Source organism: Anopheles merus, chromosome 2R (genome assembly GCF_017562075.2).
Source record: "Anopheles merus strain MAF chromosome 2R, AmerM5.1, whole genome shotgun sequence".
Taxonomy (NCBI): domain Eukaryota; kingdom Metazoa; phylum Arthropoda; class Insecta; order Diptera; family Culicidae; genus Anopheles; species Anopheles merus.
Window position 1 is genome coordinate 53,921,860 of NC_054082.1, and position 26,288 is coordinate 53,948,147.

Genomic DNA, 26,288 nt, shown 5'->3' on the forward strand with positions numbered 1-26,288 from the left:
ATCTGTGTGTGCAAAGACTTACTGTTCTTTTTTAATATCCCTCGGGCAGTCGCCGGGATCCGCTCCGGGAAACTCGGTCGGATGTGTTTGTATTGAGAAGGGATAGAATATCTAGCAAAATGAAAAAAAATAAATAAACGACACACACGTGTACATTGAAGTGTGCAGGATAAGGTGGGGCCGGTGGGCGATAGTAGCAATCAATTTATGCGCTGGATTAACACGATTATTGTTCCAGTGGTTGGCATGAAGGGAGAGGAAGGAAGAACGTACCTGTATTACTTTACAAAAGTCGATGCTCTGCACCAGATCGTTGATGTCATCGTCGTAGTAGTCGTGCGAGAAGACGAGCAACGTGCGTGAAATGTCCCTCGCTTGGGCTAAACTTACGATTAAGTGCCGCAAGTATGTTATTCTTTTGTGTACCTGTGCACGGATTGAATCAAATTATGAAGAAAATGAAAAGACAAATAAGTGATTAATGTACTTAAAGTCTTAAGTAGTCAAAATTCATTTGACTGTTCAACGATTTAGCGAACATTTATACTATATTAAATTTAATTACATTTATATTAACAATTGATTCATTTGGTTAGAAAACATTTTTCAGACTTTAATATTGATTAAAGATTATTTATATCATATCGTTCCAAAATATACAAATAATTCTAACAAAACTGTAACTAAACCAATAGGGCCCGAATCTCGATTTAATATTATCTGTGGAATAGAGCACTTTAGATATGCATATATCTTTTATAATGCTTCCTACTATGCACACATACAAGGAATGGTTTGATATAGATCCTATCACATCATGCTTTCAATAAGTAATTAAACGCAAATGTTGATTTTGTTAACCGAGCCATACCGGTGTCAACCATTGATTGGAAATCGGGTAAAGAGTTTGGACAATTTTTGCAACAAACTCTAAAAACCATGGAACTAATTGTATACGGCGAACTTACTCGATGTACAAACAGGCAATGATTCCGCAATGATGGTCCGTAAAGCTAGTTTCACAATATCTACCCGTACTACCACTTGCAACAAAGTTGGGTCGTTCTCACAAAGGTCACGTGTTTCATATGATGGAGGCGCCCGGTTATTTTCGCCTCATTTCGGCAATTGAAACACCGTAAAGGATGCATGGGATGGGCTACCCCCGTACGCAATGAAAGTAAGTAATTATTGTAGCTTGGCTTTCGCTTTAATGGAGAAATAATTGAGTCACCGTTACGAAAGTAATGAACTACCGTAGAAGCACGTGTACATGTGTGCCTGGGAGAAGGGTAAATATTACTCTTGTATCATATTGCAACATCGGTTACAGGGCCAGTGGTCGTCCTTAATTGGTTCCACGATGGCTGAGAAATGGTGAGAAATTATTGCATTGCTATGAATAGAGTACCCCCCCTCCCCACAGTGGACTGGAGCTTCAACCCCTTGAACTAAGAGTTTTGGGTGAAATGATTCATGCATTATCTCGTTTCATGAAGTTGTAATTTAATAACTCATACTTCATTTCAAAAGGCATTTTAAACGTCCTTTTTATCATGATAGGAGTGAGAAACGTATTTTTTTTATCTTTATTATTCTACACTAAACTAACTTTAAACACTAAAGCGGGCCGGTCTGGTGGTACAGTCGTCCACTCGAACGATGCCAGTCACGGGTTCAACCCACGAATAGACCGTGTCCCCTTCACTAGAAACTATTTTTAATCCTGGAAGCTGCAACTTTAACAATATTGTAACAATATAAATAATGTATAATGGAAAACTCAAAGAAATCAATACATAACATCAATGACTGTGTTTGGGCAGCATCACATCCCCTTTTTATTTCTTTTGCGTCTGATGGTAGGTACGCCCAACGGGCGTTAGGTAATCATAAATGGGGCAACCATCACCTCCAGTCGGTTTTGATAATCCCGATTCAGCATTTAACAATAACCTTTGACTGCAGCCATGGGATAGGATTTTTAATCCCGAACAACTATCCTTCACGCTCAACCGTGTTTGTGCGAAGCATAAGAAAAGTCAGCAAAAGTCACGCCCGAAGTGTGCTTTCCCGGCCTTTTTGCCACAAATTGCTCGTGACTTTGGAATATTCTTTGTTTCTTTCCAACGGTTCTTCCTGCTGTTTGTAGCTTAAAGGCTTCGAACGGATCCAGCAAGTCCAGCAGGGCAAAAAACAAAAAATGGCGAAAAGAAACCGAAAGAAAATTGCTTCCCGGCGGTACGATGATGATGGGAAACTTTGTAGCTTAACCTACCACAAAAATCACTGGCACTTGTGCGCCGTCGGTAATCCGACCCGATTGTGCCCGGTGCCCGGTGCCCTCTCTGTTCCCGAGGGCGACAGAACGGATTGGCAAAGGTTTCGTTTGCTGACGAAGGAATTTGATTTGCATTCAGCTAATAAAACTTGTGGCGGAAAATTCTTAGCGATAGCGTTTCAAGCGGCTTTGTTTCTTTTTATTACAGTAGAATGAGCTAGTAAGCTAGAAAAATAATCATAAAAATGGAGTAGCATACAGCAACAACGGGGGAGGATCCTGTTTTATTTGCAGCGAAATGGGCGTGAAAATGAATTTTTTTTAGCAAGATTTTAATATGTATAGAACTAAATGCTAGTCATACTGCATAATCGTAAATCCGTTTGGCATGGTTCGATCATCTAATGGGTGAATGGGACCGGATTCGATTCCCAGTTGGAATGATCGCAAAGGCGAAGGAGAAGAGTTTTTTTTTAAATGAAATCATCCTAACTGTCATGCTATATTTTAAATCAAGTTCGATAGTTATGATAATTATAACTTGTAAGTTAGTTATTCATCCAAATCAACAATGACTGAGTTTTTGACTGGAGTTGGTTCAAATCATTCCCACATGCCCTCCACTCCATTCTTTTAGAACCACCACACATCCTGACCTATAATAACGTCCCCAATATTAAGGGGCGCAAACGATAAACTTTCGATTATCAGATCCCGTGAGCTACCTTCCCTTCATGGCAAGCCCTGCTCTCCTACCATGATGAATCCCCCTCCCCCCACACCTCAATCCCACAGCAATGCCTCAAACTTTGGACGGAATATACGGGCATCCCGGCGAAGGTGAGTTTGCGAAAACATGAAACGGACATATTTAGGACGTCCGGAATTATAATAGTTCCTTCGCTTGCCTGAAACACTGGATGACACAAGCAACGGTGTGTTGTAGGGTACGGCTTTTATCGTGAAAGGCGTCCCGTATGGGCACTGCTCTGCTTTTGTTCGGACTTGGTCGTAAACCAAACGAACGGTTATTATTGAAAAAGCGACCATCGAACCATAACCCATCCATCGAAAACCGCCAATGTATGAGAGTGGAGTACTAAAAGGCTCAAAATCAAAAAAAAAGGGAAACCAGAAGCAACGGGAATACTGTTGACGTTGACAGGTCAAAAAAGTTGGAGCTCGCGAATCGATTTCATTTCGAGCCTGGTGCTTGCAACGATCGGTACGGAACTCGGTTTCGGTTCAGCTGCCAGGTGGAAGCTTTTATTTTTTAAGTGCTTTCGATTGTGGGCCACCTCCCCCGATTAATGGACGTTCCAAAAGCGTACGGTTTGGAAACAGATACGCAACAGCATCGTAACGTGGTGAACCGGATAGTGTAATGAATGTGATTAAGTTCAAACTTCCGGTTAGCTTCGAGCCAAAGTGCAAGCTGTACAGTAGCCGGCGCAGGTCAGTCATGTTCATGTTGCGGGGTGTGTTTTGTGTTGGTCAAATTTACTAGCCTAAGCAGTGAGTGTGAAGTGAGATGTAACAGAAATTTGAATTTAACTACTTGGCAACCACGAGCAATAGATTGTGTGTTTGTGGTTTCACTAGTTTCATACATCCTTTTCATAGCATTCATTCAATGTACATGCTATTTTGTGTGGTTGGTTTTCAACATGAATTTAATTACCCAACTATTGGATTGGAGGATTGTTCAACCACTAAAGGGTTGTTTGTGGCAAAAGCAAACATTTGGTTGACTCATTTATCACAACTCACAGTGATCACGGTTTGTCTTGTAATGCTTGTGTGCAAGCTTTTTCAAATTCGAATTGAATATTTCCATCGTCTCTATGGCCAACTTTGCAATCATTCTCACGGCCTTGGCAGCTTATACACTCTCGCCTGCATTCAACATCCTGCATTCAAACCATTTGACTAATATAACATCGCAGGGAAAAGTACTGGCAGGAAAATTGGTATCCCGTCTGGCTCTGAAGGTGCCTGTGCTTGCATAACCTGAACCAATTATGGAAGTTATTTATTCCGCCCAGATCTGGGCGGTGGAGGGCACTGTTGCGACTGGCGGGGTAATTTAGCTTTATGTTAGGAGCGCCATTAAACACTCGCGACACTGGGCGCTGACGATCGATGCACCGGTTCAGCTTCACGCGTTGGTTGCAAATTAATGCCTAGAAAGTACTACCTATTCCTTCCTCTTTCGTTACATGCGTTACGTTTATGAATGGGCAGGATTCCTCGGAGCGCCCACACTACACCGGACACGCTTTTCAGCCTGTGCGAGCTAATGCTTCGGAAGCTTCTGGGCAGTCGAGTTCCGCGCAGAAAGTTCTGGCCCACCGTGTTGGTAAGTGAAGTAAGTTGGACCTAGCCTAGGCGGCTTTTGGTTTTGTTACGATCTCTCATCTCCGCTGGGACGGTCATGGACGTCCGTGGCACGTTGCACGGCGTAATTGATTGCTTTGAGCGCATGTCATCGGTCGAATGAATATATTCTATCCTCTCTTTACTCTTTGTATCGCCACCCGCAGTCCCTGCTGCCCGGATCTGAGTCACGTCGGATCGGTGTGCGGCACCAGGTGGAGTGTCCACATGATTTTAACATCCATCTTAGGTCCAGCGTAAACTATGCCAATCATTGGAACCTGCTGACGGAAGCTTTGCAGCACGAGCCACGGTGGCCACGGATACGCATCGGTGATCCAGCACGCAACCGGATCACCCGCCTCCACCAGGACTACCCATCGCAGCACATTTGGCAGATCCGACCCTATGACATGCTGACCAGCGCGTTTATAGTACGCACAGCGGCAAAGATTGCGTCACTGGAACAGCAGCGCACCCTGGGCAGGTTCCGACCGGGACGAACTGCGTCCTCTTTAACCACTACCACCATTACCACCACTACTACGTCTACCTCATCCGGTCGACGGTTGAGTCGGGATAGATCGATCGATGTGCCGGATGACGACGACGACGACGACGACGACCGGGATGACACACAGCGGGTGCAACAGATACAGCGGCAACAGCTAATGGTAATCGGAAAACGCACAACCGGAAGCTACGAGCTACGACTGAACAGCGTGTCAGTTAAAGGCTCCCGACACAAGCGACCGACACGCTAGAAGATTCGTTTAGCAAACACTACCCTAACCTAGCGTCTCCCCTTCTTATCGATATCATTCAATTTCCGAGCTTACCTGCACTACTATTATCACAGAATCATTTTGTAATGGACCGTAGATGTCCTCGTTGAGAACAGTCTGGAGGTCGTTGTAGCGATTTATCATGCGCATGATGTCGCTAATGTTGGCCGTCCTGGGCCCATCGCCAGCATAGTGTGTACCATTTTGACCTAATATACGATCGAAAAGAAAGGAGAAGAAAATACAATTGAAACTTCAAAACTAAATAAAATGCACTGAAACTAGTATAAAACATAGAAAAAATAAACGTGGATTATCAGCGTTTTAAAAGTTGTTTAATATTACCAAACGAAACATTTACACTTCATCATAGACGTGCTGCCCAGTAGCGTGTCTGTTTTTGAGTTTTACGTCCGATCCGTGAATTTGATGAGAAATCAATTTTGTTCCACCTTGAGGTAAAAGCGAACAAAAAATAAACAAAATTCAAAATAGCAGGCGCAGCACAGCGAAACACGTTTCCCATCAAAAGTGACACTTTTTCGTGTCGTGGGCACGGAATGGCCTGCTTTGCCGTTGCGGTTCGTCGGGGTTCGAGTTTTCTGTAGAATTCGTTTGAATTCGTTGCATTTTTGCGCGTTCCTCACATTATCGAGCGCTTTGCAAATGGTGTTATGGTCTTTATCAAAGTTTTGTTCCTTCCAGGATAAACGCCAACACGGCTAGCACAAATGCAAGTGGCGAGTGGAGGAAATGAAAACGAAAAGAGAATTCAGTTTCCGTTCCATTATGCAACTCGCAGTCAACCAAGAAAAACCATTTTGCCGCTGGCGAAAGACGTAAAAGCTAAAAGCATAGCACCGTAAACTTGGTTTCTCGTGTAGCTTATTTTTTGTTTTGTAACAAATGTAGCTTTGGAAGGAAAGGAAAGTATAATCTGAGGAAAGCTTCACCAAACGGTTTAGATCTTTGTTCAGAGCATCCATGAAAATATGTGCATAAGATTGATTGTATTTCTTATACTTTTTGCTGTACAAGATTTGCTCCAGATAGGAGTAGGTGGAAAATAAATATTTCCTTCGTTTAAGGAAGCACGTGGAACAGGCAGCATGCACGAGCGTTCAGCTACGAGGAACCCCTTGTACACTGAACTTTTGCAACGATTGTTTATAATTAATTCGTGCTATAAGTGTTGTAAAACAAAACTAGCTTCCAGGGGATTAGGCGTCTTCCGGATGGTAATTGAGTTGCTGATGGATGCTTAATATTTAACAGCATGCAACCGGTGAGTCGTTCGAACTTATCGAGCTGAAATTATTCATCATCCCCCCTCCACCCAAACGCTTGTTGAAAAACCAGCACGAGTGTCGGTGATGCTTCGGTGCACCCCCAACCCGTGTACTGCTGACAGGAACGACATCGTAAAAGTTTACGTTATTCCATTAATATTAGTAACACCGGTCGTCCTGTTTTCGCCCGCTGGAGCAAGTGATGTTTCTACTTCTAGCAAGCACAGTGAATGATAAATGATTCATCAACAATCTAGTGCGATAGTAGCTGTAGTTTTTACTAGCCGGCATTGCTAGGCGGACTGGAACTATTTCCAAGGGTTCACAGAGACTAACTGGCAACACAAAGCGCAAGTGAGGGGGCTAGGTTCGACGAAATCCACCACAACGGTGTTAAATACTTTCACCAACATTTTTGACCTCCGAATCGGCGTTGCCTCTGTTGGCAGTGCTAGCAAATACTTACCGTGCGTAGAGTTGCGAGGTTTTCCGGTCAAATACTTATGAAATACCGGTGGCACCATCTGCAGGATCGCTGCCGTGGAATAGTTGGCATTATCGCTGGATCCACTGTCGGAGGAGTCTGCGTAGAAACGGGAAAGTAAAGCCGATGGATGAGTGCACTTACGGTGATTGTGCAAAGAATATCCCCTTGCAGTGCGGTAAATCCTCCTTGCAAAGTGTATGCTTACCATAGTTTATCACATGGAACTGCAGGAACGCGAACAGAATGAATATAATTATGGCGGAACGGATGTACAGCGTGTGTCTTCTACGGGACAGTGCGCCAGTGTTTGGTAGTGCAATCGGAATTCGTCGACCTGTGGAAAGGAAAAAGGAATTATTATTGAGTGGTGATAACTAAAAGGACTAATTTAACTCTCAAAATAAAGTCGATAAAAAGAAGTTTATTAAGCTGTTCAGTATTTTCCATGATACACACTTGCTTACGAAAGTTAAGGAACATATGTTCCAAACTTCATTATGCAACAGAGACAGTAATTTTGGAATTTGCAGAAAATGCCGAATTTAACTCATTTTTGCTTGCTGAGCGTGCTTCAGGCCAACATAACCCAACTTTCCATGGGTACATAATCCTGCAATGTTAATGAATTTCGGCAGCTACACGGCCAAAGTAGCAACGAAAGTTTGTTGTTGACGTTTGGAATTGAAACATCATCGAAAGATGGAAAACGATGTCTGCTCGTACCGAATTTTAATCCTCGCGGGCAAAACTTTTGCTACACATTAGCGGAACACGCACACACACAACAAAAGCGAACGCCAAACATGTGTGACTGTATGGTGTATGCAGTTCCGTGAAAGCAGTTTTAACAATTTGTCGTATCGCCTTTTTCTTTTAATTCTGTCACTGTGCCGGAAGTTTGCAAAAGCACACAAACAAAAACATCCAGAAACAACTACGGGCTTGGCTAAGCGAATGTAAAACAAAAAACAATATTATTGTGAAAAAAAAAATGTATTTAAAAAAAAAATAAAACTTTCCAAAAAATCTCTGGTACCGTGTTTGACGCATGATGGCTGCCCCTTAGCCACTGGCAAACGTTTCAAGGGAAAATTTGACCTCCTGACAAACCCTTTTTGGTGGGCAAAGTTGAAACGTCGGCTGAGGGATGTAACGAAGACGGACGCCCAAACAGAAGCACTTTTTTCTTGCTCCCGCGCATCCAACACACAATACCCGACGGGATTCCAATTGGGCCGAACATGGTAGCGAATGGCATACATTTGTGTCGAAATTGTTTCGCACCAGTGGGGTTTATCTTTTCTGGCATATTTAACTCGTACCCAGCGCGTCCCATGGGCGGGCGGGCTCACCGCGAGCATCGTTGTCATCGTTGTGGTGGATCATCGCAAGTACGGTTTATTGGTCGGCAAGGAGCAGGCATATCACCACGATACACACAACTTTGCAGCTGTGCCGTTTGTAGGTGAGGAAGTAATGTCGATTTTCGAATTTTTCGTTACATAATCTTCTCTATCTTAGCGTGGTGATGGGCTATACTAGCTACGGGCTAACCCATTGACTGGGAAAGTAGTCGGCAACTGGTAAGGCCATTAAATGTCCCCTCCTCTAGAACCTCATCGTTGGAAGCCATGGAAATGAAATGAGCCAAAGCAAATGCACAGGGGCACTTTTTGGATAGAAACTGAAACTGAAAGTCTTCCGCAACTCAACACCGACTGTACGCATGGTGAATCAATTTCAGTGACTCCTGGAAACTAATATCCGGAATCCTTTCCCAGAATGTTTCCACAGAGGGAATTCAAATTCTTGATCATCTAATAAAACTCGAACAGTCAGCTGTTGCGCAATGTTTCCGGTGCTCAATAAACGTTGAGGAAAAGGAGAAATGCTATGCGTAGAGTTAACGAATCGTTTCGTTTCTAATATTTCAATTCATTTTGCCGCCTGAGCGACGATAGCACGCAAGGAAAAATACTCTCCTCCCACAGTCACAAATGGAATTGGTCATAGGTCGTTCTGAGAAGCGCAGCAAAAATGTTACGACGTAAACCGGGTTTTGAAGCGATTGTTTCGTAGTTGAATAGGCTGTTTTTGCTCTACGACGGCGTTTTCAAAATTGGATAGTTATTAGCATCACCTGCGTTTATTGAATTGGTTTTGGGCCTATGTGAAGGACCGAAAAGAAGCACAAGAATCGACAACTGGCGGTGTAAATGTTAGGTAGTACGTTGCAATATTGTAGTGAACCATTTGATATCATTGTCTGTGAATGTATTTTCGTTTTTGTTTTAGTTTGTACTGTGCTTAAAATAGCCCGAAGGGACGATGATTGATATTCTTCGTACCTTTGATTAAATATTTATTAATAAACAACAATGAAGGATGAAAGGCAGCAGCATAAAATGCCGTGGGATATTTCAGACAAAAGAATTATTAAAAGGACTTAATTAAATTCAATCGCTCTGTATACTGGAACGTTTTAAGCGTTTGAGACTACGTGACTTTTCTATTCATAAAGTATCATCAGTGGGAAAAGGTCAAGTCGATGAACTTAAGGGTTACAAGTCAAAATGAATGGTCCAGCGTTGTAATATAAAGAAACGCTTAGTCTCGTAACAACGTCAACTCACCCTCAAATGGATTTATCTCAAATAGCAAAAGGATTCTTTGAGCTTCTTTTCTTGGCAACACACGGCCACAGCAAAACATGTGACCAGTGTGCCCTTCCAAAGTGTTTCATTTCACTTGCATGAAATACTAAATAATTCAAGTTGCACGCGCGTGCTGCAAAATCACGCATCACGCGACCATAGGGAACCATTAATCACGGCACAACGCACAAAACATAAAGCGTCTGTTCTTCTTTCGATTCTCATTTCTCACGACACGATTTATCTTCACAATTAAGTATTAACTCAACTTTACCGAACGGACTCATTCTACGGAATGAAATGTTTGTTTTCCTTGACTTCCCCGTGCTGAGGTTTTGCGCTGTTCGAGTTCGTTCCGTCCCCATCGGGGACAGTATTGAAACCAGCTTCAGCAAGTATAGTAACACACTCCAACACAACCAACAAAGTGTTGCCTCCCGCGGTATACTAATTCGACGAAATGGATTAATTTTCCAGTGGCCGGGTTGCAGGACCTGTTCTAGGAAGATTCCAAGCAGGAGCAGGAGCATGTTGATAATTTAACAAGCTTTTCGTCTGTTAAAACATTGCCAACGCGTAATTTTAACAGGACCACCTAGCGGAAAAGCCGCAGATTACAAAGAAAAAAGGAAATCGTCGCTAATGCTACAAAGCAGACAGCAGCAGACAGTTTCCGTTTTGGCACCGCGGGAGTTTCTTCAATATTGTTGGTGGTTTCTGTGGTGATAGCCATTGTTTTGTAGCATATTTTGTGGCGCACCATGAACCCATACCCTAAGTTGTGGGTAACATTCTTATCACATTTCTTCAGCGAATTTCCTTCTAAAAGAAAACATTTCTTCTTTCTGTCGAACTTAATATTGAAGGGGCACTTGCTAGGCGGGAACTAACGTAAATTGTTTTTTTTTTTGGAACAGAAATATGTTTACTGTATCACACAAAATACACCCATTCGAACGGAGGGGAATGAATATTCATCTACTTCGCTGTATCTGTGGAGTTTAACCATCAAGACGGAATATTCGGCTTACTTAATACTTACCTCTCATTATATAATGTTATCCACTCGGCGGTCGGAGCTTGCCAAGAGGGTTTCAGCAACCGAGCCAGGACTTCCTGCGGCTGCACCAACAAAGGATAGTCGGAACCGTACTTGTCGTCTTCGTTCGTGATTCCGATGTACGCGAAAATGGTTTGTGCCGAGTTGCGTCTTCTCATTCACTGTATGTATCTTCAACTTCAACTTTAAGTTTGATAGAAAATTTCAATGCGCGCATGACAGACTAAAAGTCACTTGAAAAGAAATATTCACGGTTTGAATCATCCATTCATTCAGACGACGCACCCAGGGGAAGCTAAAGCGCAAGGACAACGTTCAGGTGAAGTGTGGCAATCTGCAACACCACGTTAAGCACGATCGCATAGCTGCTAGTAGAGCGTCGTTCTCGGTTGCAATCTAGCATAATGTCCGCACCTCGATGCTATTGTGCAACGCTGGCGACACAAACGAAGACAGTAGGTGCGCTTGGATTAAACCGTGAAGCATTGCTTCGGAACGCTTGGAAACAACCGTGTTACACCACCACGACACGAATAAGGTGCCAGGGACATACGACAGGGTGCGATCGGGTTGGTGCTGGGGCTGCAGCGGCAACAACACACGTTCGCTGGTAGTGCTGCAATTAGCTCCGCGTGTTGGTTAGTTATGCCCGGTAGCATCTATTTGTAAAGAAGAGAAAGAGAATAGAAAATGCATGTAATTTAAATTAATTTAGATGCATTAAGAATCCAGCTCTAATTAAATACGGTGCGACATTGGTACATATAATTGAAATTTATATTACAAACAATTACGTGAAAACAGTATTTAAAAAATAGCAAAACATATTTTAAAGTGTACGTTTTATGAATACAATTTCTGTAAATACTAACAGAAACAAATTGTTCAAATGTGCGCTTATTGCCTTTAACAATACACGTAGATGCTAGAAGAAGTTCAACGCGAGTGAAAAAAACATGAAAGTTTTGCATTAACCAGCGGCAGTTTCTCAAGGATCGAAAGTATACTGCAACACTGACTCTGATCGAAACGGACAGCAAATTATGAGATAGCAAGAGGAACTTTATATGAAATCTTACTGAAGGAATGAAATAAGTCGAAGTTCCTTTTTTCTCTCTTCACAATACTCTGAGGCAGCTTTTACATTAACTTTGTTTGAAAGATGGCAAGGAAGAAGCAGCATCTGCTGCCGAGAATTTGAAGAGAATGATGAGAGGTAGGTTAGCTCAGGCGATGGGGACATATTCATAAGAATGACGCAAAATCGACCTGATATCGTCGTCTCGGAAAACAAAGCCGAAAACGAACGACCTGTTTAAGAACCTTCTAAGAATGTTACAACTGGTTGCTTAATTTAATTTCCAGCGCAAAAATGTCACAAAAATATCGCATTTGACATATTTCTCCTTTTAATTATACGCAGAAAAAGCGAAAATAGGAAGGACATACTAAGCTTGAATTCAAAACGGTCTGCAGTGAAATAACCCATTCTGATGGAATGGTGCTGAATACCATGTTTTCCATTTCTTTTGAAGTCCCGAAAAATACGGGTTTTTTTTCAATGCTACCGTGACTTAAGCTCATTATTAGAAACGATGTCCTTTTTTTTGCTGTAATCCTTCATTTATCTCAATTCTCAGATACTTCCTCTTACAAGAGAAGCATACCGTTCAAATAGGTTCACACATTTTCACTCAGCCGGGTGAAATATCATCAAACGTCTTTTTCCATTTTTCATCATCGTAGCAAACGGTTGCGGACAAATTGAATTGCGCCGAGTCTCGTCTCGTTGCGCGGAGGTTGTATCGTAGATATGGCTTTATTCGTCGGTGACTGGCAGGGCATGTTAATGGTCGAGCAGCGTGATACACATTTCCGGCATAAAAGTCAGTTGTAAATCGAGCGTAATGAAACTCGGAAAGCTTTGACTCACATTATGTGCGTAAAGTTTGAAAGGATAGTAGAAGGTAAATCCAAGAAAAGAATGCTCTGGAATGGTCCATGGCAAGATTACGAGCGAGCAAAATGATGCGCCAGGAAGAGTAATTTGGTAAAGAACAATCAATGATACGGGGTTTCCAGCATCTCGCCGTGCTGAGAACGGGTAGGTCTCATTGGTTATGCTATCGAATACAAAGCATTGACATTATTGCATCAACTGTGTAACAGTTGCTACATGAACTGTTTTACTACATAACTACACACTTGACTACATATACTGTTTAACTACATACAGTCAGTCCAAAAAGTATTCGTCTAGCTGAATATTTTGCAGAAAAAGGCGAATTATGGCCGCAATAGGCATGGGGTGGTAAAAGTAATCATGGGGTTTGAAAAAGGGACCATCAATACACATGATTTGCTAAAAAATAAGCATTTAAATAGTGCAATAGCAACCAAAATACATAAAAAACTAAAAAAGTCGTTTGATGTGTGCGCAAAAAGTATTCGTCCATTGAGCTTTTTAATTATTTACGCTGGACAAACACTACGTAGACGTGAATTAAATTTATTATTATCAATCTATTGGTGACTTCCTTCTAAAATAATGCATTTCTCTTGTTTCAATTGCACTTCAAGCGGCCAGAGAGGCACTATAGGCGGAATGGAGCATGATGGCGAAATCGTATCTTTAACTTATGCATAACCTATCCTTCTCATTTTTGAAGGTTACAAAAGGTGTGGGAGACCTCGTTCCTTCATTTGATCATAGTTTGGCCATTTTTCTGACACTAATTGTGTTACAAACTGCCATGTAAGCAGCCATCCTTGACGGTTAATCTAGCGAAAGAAGTGGTTTAATGTTCAAAAAATCAAATTTTACCACGGAATCAATGCATTTTGTGATGGCCAATAAGATCAGGAAAAGAGATGGGTCACATTTGGTTGATGGGTCATGCTGCATTTCATCGTAGCTGGTCATGTAATAGCTTGAATGAGTGAGTTATTACAAACATGTTTTGTTTGAATAATACCATACACAGAAAGTGGCCAAATCTGTTAAGGTGCATCAAATAATTCAGGAATTTATTTCAAATTAGGCTCTACTAACATTTTAAAACATGTTTAAATCGCCAAGGTCATACGGCCGACGTCTACCATAGCGAAAAAAGTCTACTAAGATGCAGCAGAACAATCTCGTATAACGGTAGCACCACGATGTCATGATACTAGAACTCAGTGAGGAAAGGTGAGCTAGAAAAATGATTCAAAATGATTGGAGACGAGATGGGGAAACATATTAAAGCAGTTTTTAAGTACTTTGAGTCCCAGTTCTGAAAAAATTTACTTCAAAATGTATTACATGGTTCAAGAACAGTCGAGTTGGAGAACATACAGGGCATTGTCATTTGTTCGAAACGTCAAACCAGCTGAAACCTAACAGATGAAAATGATTTAGTAGACTCTCAATATGATATCAGTTGCCATTTTTTCAATGGAACTTGGCCACGTAGTCCGGAAATGCAATATTTCTACCAGAGAATAATTGGAACAAGTCTTGTAGGATAAGTGGATCAAAAATACGCCTTTTTAAAGGTTCAAATGAGTTCTTGCGTTGTGCAAGTAGTCACCAATAGTTATAAATGCAATAAGAAACAAGATCAGGACATTTTTTGATTCCATAACGTTTGTTTTCTTACGCATATCATGCCAAACGTCTGATGGACGAATACTTTTTGCGCGCCCATCAAACGACTTTTTTTAGTTTTTTATGTATTTTGGTTGCTATTGCACTATTTAAATGTTTATTTTTTAGCAAAACGTGTGTATTGATGGTCCCTTTATCAAACCCCATGATTACTTTTACCACCCCATGCCTATTGCGGCCATAATTCGCCTTTTTCTGCAAAATATTCAGCTAGACGAATACTTTTTGGACTGACTGTAGATCATGTTATGAATATGATGTTATCATCACATCATGTCATGTTATAAATCATGTTATGAACATGTTGTTATCAATAAAAACATGATGTTGATGCAACGTCGCTTCCGTAGCTGTCATAGTTGAGGTCGGATACTTAATCTATTTAAGTGAACACAATTTAAATGTAGGGGAAGGTAGGTAAAGACGGACAATGCGGGAAAGACGGACACTTCTCATTAATGCATGAAAAAGGTAATGTTCGAATAATTCAACAATGCAGCATCCTAACTTCAAGTTAAACAACACATTTGAGAACATTTTTGGCATAATATATGCAAAATTGGTTAAATCCACCAACAAAATCAATTTTAAATCATGTGCATCCTTGTGGATTTTAAAGGAAACTAATCTCTACAAACAAGTGTAGTAAATATGGATAAACATATTTATAAAAACATAACTTATATGAAAAAGCATTAGAATTAACAAAAATTTTCACCTTTCACTATTACCATAAGAACTCTTGTATTTTTTTCTTCTTTTTCTTGAACTTTTAATTCTTTTTTTAACTCAAATAGTATTGGTGATTTCTGAATTTTAAAATACGAGAGGCGAATGCTAAAAAGCCTCGTAAAAAATAAAACAACAACAACAACATCCTTGTGGTTCTAATTTGACTACTACGGATCTTAATCTCTACAACTTGTATTGTTTATATTTCCGGAAGTTTTATTTCATTAATGAGTTGTGGTGATCATCAATGAAACAAACTAGCGAATAAATAAGAATGAAAGCAATACAAATTTTGTTTTCTGGTGGTTTGAACATCCTGACACCAAAGCGGGAATGACGGACACTTTGTTGTAGGGAAAGATGGACACCGAATTTATTGATTTATTTTACTTCTTATATCAATTGGTGATGAATACATTTCTTCAAATACCTTAAATAAGGGTAATCCAAAGCTATAAACCAATCAGGAACTAGAAAAAGTATTAAAAAAAGCGAGTAATGAAACACCGGTCAAAATAGTAGCCATTCGTTATGCTATTACTCGCTCGACGCTGATGAGGCGCTTCACGAAATCCAATATCTTGTCACGACTTGGACAACTTTAAGCAATAAAAAGATGAGGCATTGATACTACATCTTTCAGGAATAGATGAGAAATTCTATGGGATTACAAATAACAAATGTAGAATTTTGACATGATAACATGACATGACTTTAGATGCTGCATTCTACGATATATTGCAAGCGCCGCTTACAATTTCTAAATTCATGGCTGAATGAACCGTCGTTGCAATTGGCCTAGAATTAGTTTATGTACGGACCACGATTTGGAAAGCAATAGGATATGTTAAAATAGTATAAACCTCCTCAATTTCCAACGTTTTATAGGTGTCTATCTTACCCTTCATGGTGTCCATCTTTCCCATATCAGGTGTCCGTCTTACCCGAACATTTCAAAACTGCACGAAAAAAATCATGTTTTTCATTCATTAAAAAACGCAAAAATTGATGGAAACTTAAAAGTTTCAACACATTTGCTGACAAAACATCAGTGTAAGATAATATATGCACATTTTCATGGTCGTTGCACTTATACATCCGCAGATTTTTACCATTTCCCTTAACGTGTCCGTCTTTACCTACCTTCCCTTAAACACAAGACATTCTGATGGTCATTTTACCCATCATATCAGTAAAGTGACCATTGGGGCTTTAAAGCTGAATTACTACTGAAGCTCAATTTTTACAGGCCCCCACATCCCAAGAGTAATTAAAAGTCGTGGAGTTTTAATGTCTTTACTACAGTTTTCCCAGTAGGATAGAACCGGGACTGTGAAAAGAGATGATGTGAAATTTCGTTAACTGTAAACTGGAAATCATGGATAAATAAAATATACCAGCTAGTTTAGCCGGGTTACCCAAAGGTACCAAAGGAGTTTGAACTAGATCATGAAGTCTTATGTCGACAGGTTGGGAATAAGAGTTTTTTTCAAGTGCCATACTATGGATTGAATATTTCATGAAGCTTCAAGCTTATCTCATACCATCCTCCACAGCAGAAGAGTTAAATTTTGGAATTGAGTCTTAATGTGAAGATGAAACGCATCCGCAATGTTTATTTAAAATGTCCGTATAGAAACTGTGTGTGCTTTTGATGTTCAGTATACCAAGTAGTTATAATTGGTGTATATAAAATGTGTAAAATCGTTGTTTCCACGGTTGGTTATGTGAATCTACTAGAGCTACCTAACTTTTATATATTTTTATTTTTTTAAGGTTATCCCATCAAACTCAAGTGCTTTAAACTGGTATTCTAATATTAGTTTCCGCGTTTAGGTCTAATAGCACGGTAACCAAGAATGAAGTGTTTCCTTGTAGGATTAGGAAGGCCTAGCAATGAAAATCTTGCAGTGTAGTACATCTTAATCCACTAATATTATCGATATAAAAGAATGGCGAAGAAGGCTTCACCAGAAGTAAACAACCTATAAAGTTATCTTCATTCAGAAGCATTCCTTTGAAATGCATTTCTTCGATTTCTATAGAACGAGAAACGGAATGTATTACATTTAGAAGAGAATAGCAGTTTTCTAAAGAATAGAAAGGACCCTAAAATGTTCAGAAACATGCGTTGAGGAATCTAGCGTATAATTGTTATCGATTTTTATTATTTGCGTCCAGGTTGAATGTGAAGGCAGGCAGTTAGTTGTTTTATTGATGTTTGCGCTATTACCAAGCGGAGTCCAATTACGTGTTGGTGACTGTGTTCCGGACATTTCTGAGCAGCGGTAAATGGCACGCTTTCGGCCAATGTTAACAAGTTGCCCGATGTTTCAGGATTCCAGTTATAGATTTCAACGTTTTCCTAATCAGTTGTTTGCTAGGGAGGTGAGTCATGAATTATGATCTCATATCATAAGACAGGCATCCTTGTGTCTGTTAGCGAATGATTTTGTGTAACAAATAAATTGAGCTTTTTCTTTTGGATATTACATTTTTATTGCTCTTAATTTCATGAATTATCGGAATAATTTGTATACAATAATTATTATGTTACATAATTATTTGTTTTATTCTTGTCGTTCGTATCGGATAATTTATTTTTATTATTATGGCATTTTTAAATGAAATGTGTTGTACACTTAAAAGGAAAAATGTAAAGTTTATAATTGATTGTGTAATTGAATACGCCAAAACCTTTTTGGAAAAGTATAATAGAGGACATTTCTGAACCCTCAACGACATGATGTTATTTGCAAAAATTCTGCAAAGGGTAGCATTAGCCGACGGTTGCAATGAATGAATGAATGAATGAATCCTTAACCTACTTTCACCACCGATACACTGTACGCTTGATGAGCAGAAACCAGCAGCATGCTTCAGTAGGTTTTTATAACATTTTGCTAATTGGCTTTCCCTTCATTGAATTCCTACAACACGAGGACTGCTGTAGAGTTTGTTGTTAAAAAAAGCTATTTGCCTGACAGTACGACCTACTGCGAAGAATAGCAACATGATCTTATTGAAACAGTGTCATTTGTATCAAAAAGCTATGGAATGATTTAAAAAAAAATGCGTTTCTATAAATCATTCATAATTGGTGCTTCATTTTGTGCTACCGTCTTAGCTGTTCAGATTCAACGCCAATGATGCTAGGGCATAATATTGAATCTTATAAAATGTCCCATGACACCAACTCTATTTGAGAATAATTGATTATGTCACTCCTGCTACTTTCAGTAACCACATTTGTCAGTTAAAGTTACATTTGTATTGTTGAATTTAATTTAAGGTTTATCAATAAACTTTCTATTTCTACAATCTACCATGACACATTCTTTTGAATAGTATTTTAATATTGTTTGGGTGCATATTTTTGTAAAACCCTATTCCTAGACTCCGTAAATAATTTGTTTGGATAGCAAGGCCCCATGCTAACATTCCGTAGTCACCAAATGTTATCACTGTACGGAATGAAGACGATGGGTTGTAAACTTGTTGAAAAACGCCCACAACACACATTTCTATTGCTTCTCACTGAGTAGAGTACGTTATCGGCATGAATAATACCCGCAACAGTCGGGTTTGCTTCAGCAGAACTTTTATCAGTCTACCAATGCTTCTGTAGCCGTTTCGTTAGAAAATGGAAAGCTGATATACCGCAAGCGATAGCCGCTGAATAATCTTTTTCCATTTGTTTTCGAATATTGAGACAGATTGTACGTGCTGGAGCAAATTGTCCAAATATGTGAAGCATGTCACATCAAATACCGCATTTGTTGTGCTGATGATCTGATTCTTCCTTGGTGAATGGCTCCGGGCTCCGGCAGACGTCTTCAGACACGGCTGTTCGTCATGTGCCGTCGGTGACACTCATGCACGGCGCGTATGGTGTGTGCTTAATTCTTTTATTTATGATTCCTGTCACTTTCAGCTTTCCGCATGCAGAGCCCAAAATTGCCTGCAATCCGCCTCAACCAAAACGTGTCAAGAATACGTCCGGCGACAGACAACACCTTCTGGTACTAGGTGGTACACCCAGAAACAAGGAAAAGCTGATGACATGAGCGTACCACTGGCAAAAGCTTATGAGCGCGAAAGCGAGCGAGCTCAAGACGAAAGGAATTTGCAATTTTATATCTTGTGATGGAAGAAGAAGAAACAAAAATTGCAGTTCAAACGAAGTTCATGCATTGGTTGTTGGTGCATTTCGCGTGAGCAAACCATGGGTACCTTCTGCTGGTAACTAATTGAAATCTATTATTAATGGTGGCTCATTTTTCGCGCAAGGAACAGAATCTGATGATTGAAACAGGTGCACCAGTGCATGGCTTGAGGAAAAGTACATGAAACCGAGTAGAACATTTATCACAAGTAGCTGAACGGTAAGGAAAGGAAATGAAGCATAATTTATCACTCTTCAACCTCTCGTGCTTCTTACCGATCTTGGTGTATGATGAAGACGAACGGCAAATACCATTAGTTTGCTATCAAGTTGAAAGGATAACATTTTCGAGCAAGTAAGGAAATAGATTCCAACATCGAGTATCACACGATAAAACAGCTGTAAATTTCGATTCGCCCTATGCTTGTCCATTTATTGTTTATGTATGTGTTCTGGAGCATTCGCATACGGCACCTGTATTTGACAGGGAGTGGCCTTGTGCTTCTGAGGTTTTAATCGATTCAAAAATGCAATAGTTCAATCGAAAGTGTAGTGCATGGCCAGGAATGGTTTGGTAAATATTTTATTATGAGAAGATACGTTTGTTACGAATAGACCTACGATCTATATGGTATATCCGAGATTTTTACTAACTTTAGTGTATCCTTCTGCATTGCATGAAAGGTTATCGACATTCCATTCTAGATTTACCAACATTCCATTCTAGAAATAAACTGGAAAAACCAGGCTTTACGGACTCGTAGGACACAGACATCGTAGACGAACGAGTGACTATTTCTCATTGTTGAATGTCATCTCTTATTAGAACCGTTGGAACGAGCAATCCCAGATTCAGTTTCTGTCTCTAGATAACCTATTTTTAATTAGTGTGAATAGTTTCGCATATGGTTAGGCATGAGATACATAGTGTGAAGGAAAGTAAAGTCTTGGCTCGTGTTTAAAATGTACGTTAACAGTTTGTCTAAAGCACAGTCTGAAGGATGTTATCTATAGTGAGACATTGCTTCAGGTCAGTCAGGTGATTCAGGTTGTACTTCTGTAACAGATTCTATTATTGTTTCTTGATTAATATGTTAAATCTGTTTTGAGCATAGCATAGAATAATGATTATGGCTTTATAATAAGCGCCTGTTGCAGACATCTCTGGAAAATCTTTAAAGTTATTTTCATTGCTGAAAATCACATGCTGCACACAACACTGCTTACCCAAAGGTACAGTGGGACCCTTCATAACGATTTAATACGTTTAATACGATTTAATACGTTTCTCAATCATTATGTGGGAGTTTTTTTTCAATGAAGTCTTACTTTTCGGTGAAAAGTAAAATAATCGATTCCATAACCACAAATATGCTAGTATGAATGTACATATAAATAGGAAAACATAAAAAATGTCTTCATATTACTGATGTATTGGAAGATAATTGGAGTTCACTATTTCTCTGTCATTATTATTCAATCATTTTTTCAATCAAAGATTGAGTCTACAGTTTCAAGTCATCGCTTGCATTGCTGCAAAATAAAATAGTTAAACGATATTTTATCTGTTTGTGTCGAAAGAAGAGTTCGTTGCTCAGTTATTGGACATTTCCTACTATATTTTATCGATTTTTTTTGATCGAAATTTAATATTTGTGATAAATATCCTTCAGTCCAAACGAAATTTTCAAAGATTACGATAAATTAAATGGCATTAAATCTATAATTATGTATTCACGAGATATCATATCACACACTTGTACATCATAAAGTTATACAATAAATCTCCTCCTTGAATTAAACGTTTAGTTTTACATAGTTTTACATTAAACGAAGCTCCCATTTGCCTAAGCGATAAGCAAAGCTATATAAATGCTCAATATTAACCGATCGTGATCTTGATTTCACATCGAAACCAAAAAACGCATCAAGAAAACTTATGAGATTGCTCGTTATGCGAGATACTACTAGTTAAGAGAGGTATTTGTTGAGCATTTTGATTTGCTTTGTATGGGAAAAACTCGTTATAAGTGGTACTCGTTATGAGGGGTTTCGCTATATTGATGAATATATGTGAATTATTACAGTGCTATTATCGGAGCTTCGACGACAATTACAAACGGACTGTATGTTGGCAATTATGGTTTTGTTACAGAAGATCTACGAACTATTCACCAAGAGTCACCAAGGGTATGTTTGAATAGTCTGTGCTTTCAATGTAAGGAGCATTATAGTTTCAAGACACCCAAAATTGAAAACATCGTTGAAAATAACATCATCTCACATCTATTATTAGTAATACCACAGTACAGTATATCTAGATTGCATATGGTCCAGAATTCGAATGCCACATGGTTCGTATTTTGGGTCGTTATTTCGAGGACCTTTTTAAACATTACCCAACACTCTATATGGTACGTTGGGGACACACGCTAAAGTTATTTTAGTTTAGTCATTATTCTCTTTCAACTACCATCGTTATGACCGAAACGCGCATTCGAGCGCACACGTGCACGAACAAAAAAGAAGGGCTATTCCGAACAAGATAAAATAACATTAAACCAGGCAGCGATGGGACTGAATGGATATTTGAGTGCTTTTACCGGAGGCGTTACACTTGTAGCACTTGCTAATATTACTTCAGTGAAGTTTTCTACGGCAACCGAATCCACACTGCACCGCTTCAGAAACCAAATGCTATTTTAGGTGGAATGCAATTCGAACTGTTGTGTACGCTGCTGGTAGATTATTGCACCGACCATAATTTGTTCCAGCTGGTGCAAACTTCTGTCTTCTGCCCGGGTTCGCTCGGCGAGCCGGAAGAAGTGTCATAGGACAGGACGGTCTGTCTGCTGTAGAAATAACAATATCACTTTCAACTAACTGTTGCCAACCGATGAGAAGCACCAAAAGTGAACTCGTGACATCAGACGCTAGTACACGATAGTGTTTTGGGGGATTTGGTTTGCTGTGCATATGGTGGAGGTGTTTTATTACTCACATTTCTTAACAACAATGTGCATGGTTTTATATTACACTTAGAAAGGTTGCTTGTTGATCTGTTGCTTGGCATTATTTGATCTAAAATAATAAATTATTGTTTGGCAACACGTTCTCTAGCACAACTTCTAAAATCGTACAGGAATCAAGGGCTGGATTTCACAGCTTTGCAGATTATTCACAAAATTATTACATACATTTTCGATTCGTAGTGGTATCCCCTTTCAAAAGCTAAAAACACAAATGGATCGATATTACATTATTATACAACAACTAAGTGGTTGCACTGATTGGTCAAACAATTGCCTGCCTAGTTGAAGCCAACCACAAGTAATACTGTTGAAGTAGGCGTGAATTCAGGTTTCATAAACCTGTGAAGGTAAATGCATTGCATATATTGCATTGTATGGTCGTATTAAGCCTGGATTGAAATCAATATTCAGATAGTTCGAAGAAAAATCATTTCATCGTATGTTTTCGGAAGCGTTTACTTAAAAAGGGTGAAATGCTGTAGCTGAGAAATGCACAATATATTTGCTGTCCTTTCTAATTGCTACGTTGATTTGAATCTGCTGAGAGGGCTTTAGAGTACAGGGAACATCGTCGGAAAATAAATAATAGCATTAATGAGCTCGTCTGCTATGCAGTGCAATTCCAATGGACTGTTGAAACGAAAGCAAGTTACTTCCTTTGTTGGTAAAGAAGATGCTGGCATGAGTGGGAGGTATCTATCATTTAAATTTATACAATTCGGTCTAAACCACACATTGGTTGGTTCCCAACACATATTTATACAGGGCCTTAGGTTGTTATTATTGTCAAAACTACGCAATAGACTAAATGACTCTTTTGACGAGTACTTAGTTGAATATGGTACTATAGCAGGCTAGAACACGATCTTAATGACGTGTACAACATTCCTCATTTTTACGTGCCCTTTTTCATTTATTGAATACATTTAAACAAATATGACTCAACATATACTATAGGCGTATAAAAAGAGACGGTACACCATGGCTGTGATTATGTAACTTGTGCCTCATTACTTAACATCCTAGCGAGCGATAGCGTCAGCATCAAAGGGCTAAGATTTTGCAGCAGTCCTATAAGTGCTGGCCGGGAATAAAAGGAAACATAAGAGCCATTACTGTAGTTCATAATGTGTCGAGTGGTTCACACAGTGGGAACGAATAGAAGTCAAAATTAAATTGCACTAGTAGTATATACTAGTAGCTAGACGGCATAATTAAGAGTATAGTGACTCACATTAACAAACAGATTTTTTTTTATACTTTAGTTTGCGGGTTGCATTTTATAATTATTATTTTAACAGCCGTTGTAGGTCAAGACTGTACCCACTTGTGAGGTTGGCTTTCAGTGACTTATGGATTATCCCTCCCTACCATAGCAGAAATGTCAGTCCTACGTATGACTGCACTGTCCATTTGGGGCTTGAACCCATGACGGGCATGTTCAGTCGTTCGAATTGACGACTGTACCACAAGACCAGCCAAATAAATAGCTTAAATAGCTATACTGCCCAAAAGTGTATGTATGGTGATTTTTTGTTCATTTAACGCATTTCCATTCACGAATGAATTTTGTCCTTTTAATGCATTAGTGTTAGCCCTTGGTGTTTCATCGCCACACGCACACGGTTAGCAGCGTTTATGCACATTACAAATTAACACGACAGATGAAGTGTCAAGCTATTCTCTAAGCGAGCGAACGTCACGCGTGTCATGTTCGTGCCGGAAATCCCTCGGATCATCTACACTGCACATGATTTCAAGTGGCGCTCCGTGGCGTCATCCATCCCGTTTGTTCGAGTTCTGTTCTTAGACAAAGTGAGGAGGAGGCAGAAAAATAAGTCCTCTCTCAACGAGAAAGAGATTTCATCACGCCATCCTTAGCTAGCGTTTAATTATCGTTTATTAATATTACGCTTGCTGTCGTTGAAGACAACAAGAAAACTTGGTAAAATCGCAATAAGTAAAGGCCATTCATCACTGGAATCGCAAACGAGCATTAAAACTTTCACGACCCAAAAGCTACCCTGTTGGTTTATGTAAAAACGGCACAACTTAAGCAGATAAACTTGTGCACTAATGGAGTTTGTCATCGATTCTAATTTAGGGTGTTTGCCACGAATACCAAAGATGCTAAGTTTTAATCAAAATAAGGCTTGAAGAACACACACACTCCTCACGGCGAGTGATTGAAATGTACCGGAACGTTTATCTGCGATGGGTTAATGTGTAAGCTTTTCGATTAGACTCAATGGTATAAAATGGTGCCGTTGGGTGTTAAAGTAAAATGGAACTCATGTCATTGTTAAATGATTGTCTAACCATCTAATTTTCATCTCCTCAGACCATCTCCAGCAACTATTGTTTAAAAAATCCACAAGTTCAAAACAGTATTTACCCTTCTCTCAAACTATATAATGTCATTTAGTTTCGATACCATCATCTCAGAACATAATGCACAACACAGCGCTGCGATTTGTTTGCCATTTAGCAGATCACTAAAACTGTACCCACGCTGAAAGTTTATCGTTGACAGCCGGAATCCGGGAATAGTAGCACCAGTTTTTGGCTGTTGAAAACCGCGTGACACAACACTGACTGTTTGCCGTGTATAGGTAAAGCGTCACTCAATAGCACATACACCGAAATGCAGGTAAAGACAAAACGCTTCTGCTACTTGTACACCAGAGCGACGACGGAAGGGACTGTTTAAAATGCAGACTGCAATCAAGTGCAAACTTACACCGCACGATGGCGGTAGCTGCGATGTGCAACATCACCGGTTATATTTGCATATGAAAGGTGATGGTGAGGATAGGCGAAGAAGGAAAGGTAATTTACAGCAATTGTAACAGTGGTGGTACTTTTCGTAGAGTAGAATCGGGCTTCGTGAACGTACGATGGGTAAGACAACGTTAAATATGAACAGGTTTTTCTCATTAGTGTTACTATCACAAATGTGCACTTTTGAACCATCATTTTGCTTTGTGCAGTGTTGAAAGTGACAAGAAAAAACGCTTCATGTAAATGCTTTGGGAATTTATGGCAAGCAATCTACTAATTTATGCATGTTACAGTGATGTTATCAATAATAAATAGCCAACGTGAGAATTTTTAGATTTTTGATGAACACGGTTTCTACATGGTACCAATCTATATTTCTCGTGAGTTAGTAAACGTTTTAAAGTTTCAATAGGGGAGAAAATCTTAAAACTAGTTCAGTTCTGCACTATCACTCGAGGGCTAGAAGTTCTGGTTTGTCTGATATAGGCACCTAAAAACAGAACGAATTTCGAAAGGCTTGGTGCATCCGGCTCGTTCCGTAATGGTTGATATCAGTTGAAGCTGTCCAGGAAATGGCAAAGCTTGTTACTTCATGCTACCTTCCCGTGGATCGGTTGTTTCGAAGATACAGTATCAACAGAACGAATGAAAAAAGCAAATTGACATTACCAACTGGCTGACAATTTGAGACATGAACATGGGGGCACGTGTTGTAAGACAACGTAAAAAAGAGAAAATAAAACACAACATCTCTACTGTGCGAAAGCATAACACCTAAACCAGATTCTAGTAGCTTCTCCGGTCTTGTTGAAGGCTTGTTATTTTTCTACATGATCAGTTTCACTATGGCGGTGCAGTGAGGGCATATTCTTTACGGAACCTACCTATCTTGTGTCAACCCTCTGGAGTGCTCGACTCAGCTCCACGTGAATGTCAATCATTATGCAATGGATTGGAGTTAGTTCCGGTGTTGGTTTCGTGTGGTTTGTGATTTTGA

General features: G+C 39.7%; 2 protein-coding genes across 11 annotated transcripts in view; one reads left to right on the forward strand and one right to left on the reverse strand.

The window, feature by feature from the left end:
* Positions 1–26,288, reverse strand: part of LOC121590866 (alpha-1,6-mannosyl-glycoprotein 2-beta-N-acetylglucosaminyltransferase) — a 41,217-nt gene that overhangs the window by 5,393 nt on the left and 9,536 nt on the right. For 8 of the 9 annotated variants that reach the window (XM_041910976.1, XM_041910980.1, XM_041910975.1 and 5 more), the window contains 6 exons: positions 10,915–11,591; positions 7,424–7,552; positions 7,198–7,314; positions 5,497–5,651; positions 274–426; positions 23–111 (listed from right to left, as the gene is read on the reverse strand). In XM_041910976.1, the coding sequence (XP_041766910.1) occupies positions 23–111; positions 274–426; positions 5,497–5,651; positions 7,198–7,314; positions 7,424–7,552; positions 10,915–10,921 (650 nt within the window). In that variant the 5' untranslated portion in view covers positions 10,922–11,591. Of the gene's footprint in view, positions 1–22; positions 112–273; positions 427–5,496; positions 5,652–5,787; positions 5,967–7,197; positions 7,315–7,423; positions 7,553–10,914; positions 11,592–26,288 lie in introns of those variants that run through there. The other variant, XM_041910981.1, reaches the window with a different exon arrangement.
* On the forward strand, positions 3,453–5,558 carry LOC121590869. Of its 2 annotated transcripts, none has more exons than XM_041910984.1 (3): positions 3,453–3,736; positions 4,526–4,649; positions 4,825–5,558. In XM_041910984.1, the coding sequence occupies exons 1-3, from the start codon at positions 3,666–3,668 to the stop codon at positions 5,419–5,421; spliced, it is 792 nt and encodes a 263-aa protein (XP_041766918.1). In that variant the 5' UTR covers positions 3,453–3,665; the 3' UTR covers positions 5,422–5,558. The 2 variants fall into 2 exon arrangements, with proteins under 2 accessions (XP_041766918.1, XP_041766919.1); XM_041910985.1 differs by having other exon boundaries at positions 3,454–3,736; positions 4,526–4,640.